General features: G+C 37.6%; 1 protein-coding gene across 1 annotated transcript in view; it reads right to left on the bottom strand.

Moving 5' to 3' along the window:
* LOC135195529 (uncharacterized) overlaps positions 1-2,319 on the bottom strand; it is a 48,513-nt gene extending 46,194 nt beyond the window's left edge. Inside the window, exon 1 of the mRNA XM_064221777.1 lies at positions 2,276-2,319. Within this exon, the coding sequence (XP_064077847.1) occupies positions 2,276-2,293 (18 nt within the window). The 5' untranslated portion in view covers positions 2,294-2,319. The remainder of the gene's footprint in view (positions 1-2,275) is intronic.
* Between the last annotated feature and the right edge of the window lie 8,157 nt (positions 2,320-10,476).

Here is a 10,476-nt window from a genome sequence, read left to right as displayed (position 1 = left end):
GTCTTGGTATTTAATATTTATTGGAAGCGTCTGTTCTCACTGTCTCCAAGATTTATAACAAAGGGATAATAAACTAAGAAATTCACAGCAGGCTTATCTATTCAAACTAAAAAAATGATGGATTAGGGTACTGAATGAATGTACACAAATGCAAAAAACAAATTTAGCCATTATTTTCCCCGAAAGATATCGACGATCTTGAAAAACTGCTTATAATTTATCATAATCAATACAATTATTTAATGTCAATGGGGGCCCATGGGGGTTCTCTTGGCATCTCGGAACTCTCTGCTACATAAAAGTTATCGTTAATTGCCTCTCAAATAGTCCTCTAATATCAAACTGCTAATAATATGACAAACGATACAATGCGAAATGATTCTTTATAGCGGAGGTGAAAAGACAGTTTAACTAAGACTAGTATTCAATAATTAAAACAATTTTAATGTGAATTTATGATATTTTAAAAACAAATCTTATATGAGATGAAATTTAAATCCGTAAGGTTTAATCTGCCGAAGGACTTTTTATTTTATTTTCAATACTTTTGGCGATATTAGCATTTGAATGGCGTTAGGGCCGAACCGGGCCTGGCGCCAGAAATGAGCTCGTTTCCAGTAATAAATTGACTTCGCTCCTAATGATCCGCACAAAAGCCGAATTTCTAGTTTGGGTGTAATTTGTTTCTAGGTTTGGGTCTCAATACACACCATATTTGAATTACGTTTCTTTAGCATAAACCCCATGTACTTCCACTCTCAGCAATATCTCTTTCCTGGCGAATAAGAAAAGGCGTCGATCGTCACTGGAGTCCGACTTCAATCGTGGAGAATGACAAAGTTGCAACGGCTTGTCAGTAATCCAGATTTTTAGACCTGGATGCATAAATACGATTTACATTTTTCCCTAAGGCTAGATGAGGCTTCATTCATCTTCGTGTTAGAACCTTATGACAGTCGTTTCATGGTAGACATTATAAAGTAATTTAGGGGTTAGTTTCGGCTTGTGTTAGTGAAGAACTGAACTTCATGAAAAGTTGATGATATCTTCTTAACCTCTCCACGCACTTTTTCCTTTTAGCCTTTTTGTTGACTCACGAACAGGCTCCGTACTAAACATCAGAGGAATCACGAGCCTCCTAAAAAATCGCCGACACGAGTGACAAACGATAAAGGGGCTTACGCTGACCGAGACGAAACCCGACTCTTCTCGTTGCGACATTACTGCAACGGAGACGTTCGAATTCTAGCTACGGAATCCAATCATATGATAGTTTGCGAACCGAACCCATACGAATGTATCTAAGGCTCATTTGACCAGGTGGTGTGTGTATACAAGCGAGGAGTTTTTTCTGTATGATCCCCTTTGAATCACTTCAGTGGGTTATTGACAGCACCTAGGGAAAAAATTCGGACTAATAATCTCGAAGTTATGAAAACTTACAAATTTTAGTCACGTGACCAAATAAAAATGGTTTTCTGCATCTAATGAGGCGTGCTTATAAATAAGAAGAATTTTCCATTAGCTGTCCGAGAGATGAACTTTCTATAGTTTTCACCAAAGTCGTCAAAATTCTCCAAGTAGAATTTTCCAATACCCTGGTATTAGAATGGGAAATTCCTACGAAATTCATCCGACGGGGTTTTCTTTAGCTCTGTCATAAAATTAAGGCCCGTGTAATAATAATAATAATAATAATAATAATAATAATAATAATAATAATAATAATAATAATAATAATAATTCCGAACGAAAGCAACAGGCTCCAACTAAATTTGTTTTAACAGCAGATGAACAAAAGTTTTCAATCCAAAGGTCATAATTTTCTCTCATAAAAGAAATTACGGGAGTTATATGATTGAGAAACTTTTGTTCCTTTTTCATATAATGCAAACAGTGCAATGGAACTAAATTGGAAGAAAAAGTTAAATATGCTTGAAGAAACACTCCGGCGGGTGGCAATTGCATTCATTTGCACACTCTGTTCCTTGTAAGATTGTTTTGAAAAGCACTAGCCATACACATTCCTCGAAGATATAACTGCTTAGCTGTCCAAATGCTGGTACGTAAATATAAATGTTCACTGGGATAAGGAGATATAACTTTCGTATCACTTAAGGCCTTACGAATGCAGCGTGAAAACGAATTTAGGTCATAGATTTTGTTATGATCACCTGGCCGTTTGCCAACACAGGTTCTAACGTCTTTGAAGAGACCGTGCATTTTCATGACAAGGGAACGAACCTTCAACACGTGAGCACAACACAGGACTTACTCGGATACTAAGGGCCATGGCGACACTCGCGCTCACAAACACGTCCGATGGTTCGAAGAACACTGGGAGTAGAGCGTGGTGCAAGGTTTATATATGCTCTTCGCCGGGTCACTAAAGCAAAGCAGTAACAATCCGTGAGCGAGGTGACCGAAATATCGTCAAAAGGCTCCCGAGATCAGAGGATATCAAGAGAAATGACGAAATAACGAATGAGTTCGTAGAAAATGGAAGAAGAGATTTAAGAAATTTTCAACTTTAGTATGTTTCATAGTTCCAGACGAACAATAAATTAACTTTTTGAATGAATTAAATTCGAAGGTGACCATGAAATGGACGAGAAAGGACAAAAGCCCAAGTACAGTATACGAATTATGCATTGTTCAGGAAAAGATTGTAGCTATACATAAGTCTAGAGCTGACGGTACAGAGCAAATACGACGCCGGAAGGAAAAGAAGTTTGCACGAGCAAAGCCCCTTGAGCTTTATAGTGTTGCGGAGTCTTAGAATGCAATCATTATCATTTTCCCAACTTTTATGAATCTTTTCTGCCTGGGTTATGCTTTCAGGGTTAGTATAGGAGCCCAATGTATTGATTTGCTATTATTCTATGTAACTGGTATATATATATATATATATATATATATATATATATATATATATATATATATATATATATATATATATATATAATATATATATATATATATATATATATATATATATATATATATATATATATATATATATATATATATATATATACTGAATCATGTAATCTCTCGTATTTGTGCGAAAATGTTGGTTCCAAGAAGTCCAGTCATGACAGCGTCGTCAACAAAGGTTTGGATGGAAATGGGTCCTGTGCCTTGGGGCATGGGTTGCATTTCGTTCTATCTTACGTTGTAGCGAAAGGTATGTAAATAATTACCGGATTGTGTGATCTGGAAAAATTTAGTGATATTTCTGTATCAAGATTATTGTCAAAATAGTATAAAAATAAACACAGAATAATCCAAACTAGCAAAAGAAAAAAAAAAGAAAACAAATATCAAAACCTTGTGTAAATTATGACAGAAGTGAATAAGTCTGATTATGTAGAGAAAATGAACACTTTTGAGTGTTGGAAATACATCCTGAAAGTTAATTAAAAGATCCCCTAACCATTGTGAAAGATAATAATTTCAAAATTTCAACAAAGTAAACTTATTACTGAAACGAAATGCATATTTGTTTAAAATCATTCTTGTGACTTCACCATTTTTTCCCGACAGGCCAATGATCAGGTCTGTGGGTTCTGCATCGGGGAGTTAATCAAAATTCCTTGCTGATATTCTTAATTCATTAGACGGTACCATTTCAGATTCCAATACAAGGTAAAGTGGTAAGATATGCAGCTGCAAAGTGATTGCAGCCTTGTGGGTTTCGTTATAGTACCCTTATTCAACAAATTACCTAAAAGTGATCTTTAAAAATTTATATCTGATGTATTTTGCCAGGAAACGGAAGTGCAAAAACATTTTGAGTTCCACTTGCTAAATGTCGCTGACATGTGTATCTTCATCTTCCTCTTCTCTTCTTAGTCATCTCAACCCTGTGCACCACTTAGGACTAAGCTTGGCCCTTGGGGACTTCTGTTCATCTCCAGTAGAAAGCCTCTATGCTGAATCGGGACTAACATCGGTCACCCACCCTCTTAGATTATCGGCTCTGCCAACGCAGAATCAGAGGAATTTATTTCTGGTGACAGAAATTCATTTCTCGATATAGTGTGGTTCGGATTCCACGATAAACTATAGGTCTCGTTGCTAGGTAACCGATTGGTTCCTAGCCACGTAAAAATATCTAATCCTTCGGGCCAGCCCTAGGAGAGCTGTTAATCAACTCAGTGGTCTGGTAAAACTAAGATATAGCTAGCTCCACCAATTCTTTACCCTGAACCTAACTATATCTGAACACCTTGCCAAATTTACTAACAATCTCAATTGACCCCGCCCTTTCTCTTTGCGAGTGAAAACCCTTCTCTCTCACTCTTCATCACCACAATTAGAAATCCTCCCTTTCTACATCCACACTTTCCCACCTTGGCTAATCCACACTCCCTCAGTCTGTCCATCTATAATACATAACTTATGAAAACTTAATACTTCCTCTCCTATTCTACGTTCTCATTTCCTAGAGCACATTTTGACACATGACGCTTGTATCACAATTTACACAGATGGCTCCAAGTCCCTAAAGGAACGGGGGTGCTGTCCTCTTCCCCACCAAACATTTCCAACTTCTACTAACACCCGTGGCAAGCACACTTACAAAAACTATTTGCCATTTTGTTTGCACTAAAACAACTTCTAATCTATCCCTCATCATCCTTTATTATTTTTACAAACTGCTAATTCTTTGTCCTCTATCCACTCTATTGACTGCATCCATCCTGTAGTCTGTGACATTCAAGATTGGGTCTTTTGTATTTCAATCCAGAAAAAACTAGTCGTCTTCTTCTGAACCCTGAGCCATGCAGGCATCATTGGCAATGAGCAAGTGGACTCTTTGGCCCACTCTGCAGCTTTGTCAGGATGCCCACCTATCTGGTCCAATATCTCGAATAACAAGCTCCCCACGGTTAAACCTACTGCACTACCATGGTTAAACACGTCACAAGAATAGACAATGGGAAACAGCCATTACCTGGGTATGAATGGATCCCCTCCAATGTTGTGTCCAACTTGTTGTATCCCTCTTTCCATATCCCATATAATGTTTTTCTGGCCCCCGTACACAGTTGCATACAACAGAGCCTTTAACCAGCATAACCTCTCTTCCCCTTCCACATTGCCTTCATGATAGTCTCACCGAAACAGAACACTTCTCCATGGAATGTGCAATCTACTTCATTCGACAAATAAACATTCTCCATCTAATATAACCTACAGACCAATAAGTCTGACATACTGTATCTATAATCAGTATAACATAGTACCTTATGGTCTCCAAGGCCTGGTGCTTGATTGATATGAATTCAGTTTAGTTCCTGCTGTGCACGACCGGCAGGACACAAGTCTGCAGGAAAAAATAACAGAGAAGTTGTTGGCTTCTGGCATTACAAGTTTATGCTTTGTTCAGAGGGCTAAATCCAAAAGCCTGGAAAAGTTCATGAAAAAGTCTCCCCAGTAGCACTTTTATACTATTTTGTACTGCTGGTATTGGCAATAAAAGACTGCAAGTCTATCCATAAGAGGACAAAATTATATGGTCCAAATAAAGTTTTTTGAGCAGTTAGACATTGCAAGTTGCATGCCAGTTATGGATGGTTGGGATAGCTCTGCACTTACCATAATATTGCCAGCCACAGGGAAAGGGTCAAAGCTGAAGTAGAGAGTATGGGGAAAGTCAACCACTGTGATTAGCAATTTTGCAATGATGATGAGATGAACCTGTTCTGAAAGGCTCTACCTACAAAAGCACAATGGAGAGATTTCAGTCTTCTTCAGTAGGACATGAAATGAAAGAAACAAAATCAGACAGCTGGCACAAGATCTAGACTAGGTTACTGATGCTACTATGCAGTCAAAGGATTCATGCTCATTCATGAGAGACCTAATTGGAAAAATTACAGAGCATAGTTTCATAACCTTTGACAAGTATTGAACATTATGAGCAGCGCAACAAGCAGGTGGATTCTCTAAGTTGAAACCTGTTTTGTTTTTCGACTATGCTCAAGTTCATTTTGCTGTTGAGGTGATATCTGCCTATCATGGCAGGTTCAAAGCAATGTTCTTGTCAAAGATCAAAGCTTCACCTGTCTGGCCATGGATCAAAGTAACATTTCTATGCTGAATTATATCTTCATTGCAGAGCTTTCCACACCTGAAGGTGAAGAGGATATCAAGAGGTAATTACAATTTTGTAAAAATACAATTTAGGATGTTCCAAGAAAGCTTGGGATTGGTGAATGCATGGCATTCATTAATGGATAAAACTACTTCTTTTGCCAGAAATAACACTGGACCCTGGTAGGAGTATGTCCAGTTTGATAGTGTCTGATGTGCCAACCATTTGCACACCAATATTGGGGTTAGATAAGGATGATGATGGGACACATGCCTCTTTAACAAAACTGTCTGAGGTTTGGTCTTATGTTGATGACCTGGATTACTCCATTTCTTCAAATTGTGCAGGGCTCCAGGTGTTAAACTATCATTCTGGGGAAATGAGTACTTGTGTTTTAATGCACACGTCTGCCAAATAAAAAAAGATCATCAATTCTCAGAATTTTCTCTTAAGTTAGGGGCAGGACATCATGACTTCTATGACATCACACTTCTTAAATTCTTCTAATGTTGTTCCTCACCTGGTATTGCAACCACCTTTTTTAACATCCTCCAAATTTACCATCTAAAGAGTATATCCAGTCTCAGCCATCACCACCCTTCTTTTCCCTGAAATGGATGGCCCTCAGCAAGCTATCTTACATCATCTAAGACACCAACGACCAGGGTAATATTAGCCAATTTCAGCCCATCTTCCTCTTCAAAGGAGACACCAGAGATGTCAACCCTAAACCATTTGATATGTTCTTGAGGAATAGACGTGACAAAGAATAGGTGACATTAAAACTTGTAGTCTAGCTGACTTTATCAAAGCAGCCAAAGCGGAATGTGAATTTAGTGTACATTAATTTTGACTACTAAAATATCAAACAGTTTTGAAGGAGAATGCCATCATTAATTGCCCATTTAATTATGTATTGACAAACAATTCTATGAAACTATTTAGCTTCTCACGAAACTATATGGGTCATAAAACGTTTCTATAAATAGCCATAAAACGATAAAGCTTTGCAATAGTATTGTTATATTACTGATGCTGATTAAGTTCCTGAGACCTCCCAAGAGCATAATTATTGCAAAGATCCACCTGTGAGCTTCCAGGTGAAAATTCCTCTTGTTGACCACCCACGCCACAGTGCTGGTGATCGATCAATGACAACAAGGCACTCACTCTGCTGTGCTGCATACTACTAGGCATCAGTATGTGAAGACTAAGATGCTCATTCGAGACAAAATCTTTCCAGGCTCTGTGAATAACAACAGGTGTCTGTATTCTACGTTATAGTGAGCTTCTCTGAAAGTTCCCCACACAGACCTTATTTATACTTGTATTTGGAGGCCATGGTGTTCCCAAATTGTCTGATGAAGGTGAATACTACATACTGTTCTCTAGCCAAGTGACCTGCTTCGTCACCTGACTACTTTGTAAATTCATGGAAGTGTTTTTCTTATTCTCCCTCACACCTTGTACTCTGGTGGTGGGTAGAAAGCTCATGTTTTTCTTCACAGATAGAATGTTTGAGAAGTAAAATGGAACCTGGAACCTCGGTAACAGTATATTTTCACCAGAGAGTCAGCAAACTCGATGCCCTACCTTTCTTTGACCAATAGCATAATCAAGTGCTTCATTTCGCTGTGTTTACATTGATGAACAACTTGTTGGGAAGCCTGTGATATCCTCAGAGAATGACAGTCTATTTAGGTGAGTGGTACAAAATGACAGTTGACTTCTGTGTATTCTGGATTTGTTTAACAGTCTTCAAAGAGACAAGTTGTGGAATAATTAATTGATAACTTACTTTCTATGGCTAACTTGTGAATTTTAGCCAAATCTGTTGTCTCCTGATGTTCAGTTTCTAACTTCTATGTTTTTAGTTTTTGCAAAAATCATGTCGGGCCTCATTTGTTATATGGATATATTTTTTCACATTTACATATATATTTCCAGAATTTTATTTAGCTAAATGTTACTGCACTGCATTTCCCAACGGGAGTCAAGCAACGGATCTGAAAACGATTGTCTCTGAAAATACTTCAACAAAAATTATTCTTGTTTTTCAGTTATTTTGTCCATTTGAATTTAGTAAATATACTGATATACATCAATGCACACTTAATTTGTTTAACTTTACGGGTGCACTCATGCGTGGTGAATTCTGTTATCAAGTACTAATTATTTCAGAGCAGAAATAAAAGGGATACATGCACAATGGAAGGTGAATGGGAACCCAATAAGCTGGAGAGGAGTTCGCAATAATCTGCGAATTTTCCCGAGTGCACATCCCAGCTCCCGATGGTCTCTTTCCCCCGAAAAATATTTAAGCCGAACTTTAATGACTGAGGTAACCTTTTGGTTCTTATACAAAACAAAAAATCTCAAGTTTGGAACCTCAGGGCAGGGGAACGCTTATTTGTGTTGGCATGTAGTTTGAAATAAGCATGAAAACATCTGGCCCTCTTATACATTTTTTATACAACAGTAGATAGATGAAATAAAATGAGAAGCAAAGAGAGCGGCAGTCGTGCAAACCATGACATTACATCAACAATATGGATAAGTACAGTTTTTCGTAACATCAAGTGTTTCCTCTTACAGGGGGTTTGCTCCTGTGATATGGAAAGACAATGGTCATAGGCACGTTCCTAATTAAACTGCTAAATTGTGGATGAGCCTCAGGTATAAACATCTTCCACTAAGTGAGCCCTTCATGCACCTATACAGCAGAATCCTCACCATCAGCAGCGAATCAAACCCCTTCACACATTGCCATTGACCTCCATTTTGCACACACTCCCGCTTTTGAATGATGAAGTCCTTCCTTTCCAATACCTCATTGTTCATCCATTCATCCGCTTTTGAATGATGAAGTCCTTCCTTTCCAATACCTCATTGTTCATCCATCCATCCCTTTCCGAGTTTTCTTCACCTTCTTCACTGGTCTCTGCAGTTAATCGCCACTATCTCCAATCAGCGCTGTATCTGCAAACATCGGGAATTTCACACGCTCCATTCACAAAAAATTTTCTTATCCTATGAATTTGTGGCTGCCTCTGTTATCCTTTCTCTGACCTCTCATATCGCTCCGTCTCAAAAGGCATTGAACACCCACATACATTACACACCCTTAACACTAAAAAGTCACTCTACGTACTACCTACAAAATCTTCTTATGTCTGCCATTCTTTGTAAAACTTTTGATCTCTCTCAGCATGTTACCCTCTGTGCCACACACATGATCAACACCCTCCACATTAGTCTTTCATCAGTTCTATCATAAGCTTTCTCTTATGATCGTTTGCAGGAGGTGGAGAAGTAATTAGATCATACCAGGATCTTATAATGAGGACGTAAGCTAAATAACTAGAGGCACTTAGAATCCCCGTCTTCACGAATATTTTCTTAAACGGAATATACCAATGTATTTTATGGGCTATCTGTTGTCTGCTAACTCACAGATTTATTACTTTCTGAGGATATTTGTTCTGTAACCGTAAATTGCTGAATAGCCTCCTTACTGTGGTAATCCATTTTCATTACTTTATGGTACAGTGAAGTGACTCAGATAATCTGGAAATAGAATTAGAATGAAATGTAGCTGTAAACCGCATAACCACACAGGAAGTGTTTGACAATGTTAATAGTCAGGCAATCGCACTTGGAAATAGATAAGACAAAACTCCTCTGTGGAAGTGAACCACTGACTTGTGATTTACCAGGGCAAAACTATATCCTCTCGTTCACAGAAGGTTCCAAAGAAGTGTAACCAAATATGCTACTGTACATACTTGGAATGAGTCGACATTTAAATCTCTTCTATAAATAGAAAGAGCAATGGACGTGCTACGATTCCAAGTATGTGCAGTAATATATTTGGTTGCACTCCATCAATGTCCTCTGCATTTTGTTGATATAGTTTTGGCCTTCTGAATCACAAGTCCGCGGTTCATATCCTCTGAGAAGAGGTTTGTCTCATCAATAATAATAATAATAATAATAATAATAATAATAATAATAATAATAATAATAATAATAATAATAATAATAATAATAATAATAATAATAATTGATACAAAAATGCTGGCCTTAAAAGTTTAGAAGCTCACTTAATTTTTTGCAAGGAATTGAAGTAAGGAGAAAATGTATAGTTTTTATCTTAAAAATTTAGACTGAATATTTTCCAAACATAAAAGGGCAAAAGACAATTTTCCAAATACAAAGAACAAAAAAAGCGAGACTGTAAACTCTTAAAACTTTCATTTTGGCCAATGAGGGGCAAATGCTCAAAACATAGTCTGTATAACAACCTTGACGCAAGTTATTGGCTATGAGCTCCGCAGCTGAAAAAATGAGAGTCACTGAGCGAAGATGATACA

This window comes from Macrobrachium nipponense, chromosome 20 (assembly GCF_015104395.2).
Source record: "Macrobrachium nipponense isolate FS-2020 chromosome 20, ASM1510439v2, whole genome shotgun sequence".
Classification (NCBI taxonomy): domain Eukaryota; kingdom Metazoa; phylum Arthropoda; class Malacostraca; order Decapoda; family Palaemonidae; genus Macrobrachium; species Macrobrachium nipponense.
Note: the sequence above shows the minus strand (reverse complement) of the source record. Positions and strands in the feature narration are given on the sequence as shown.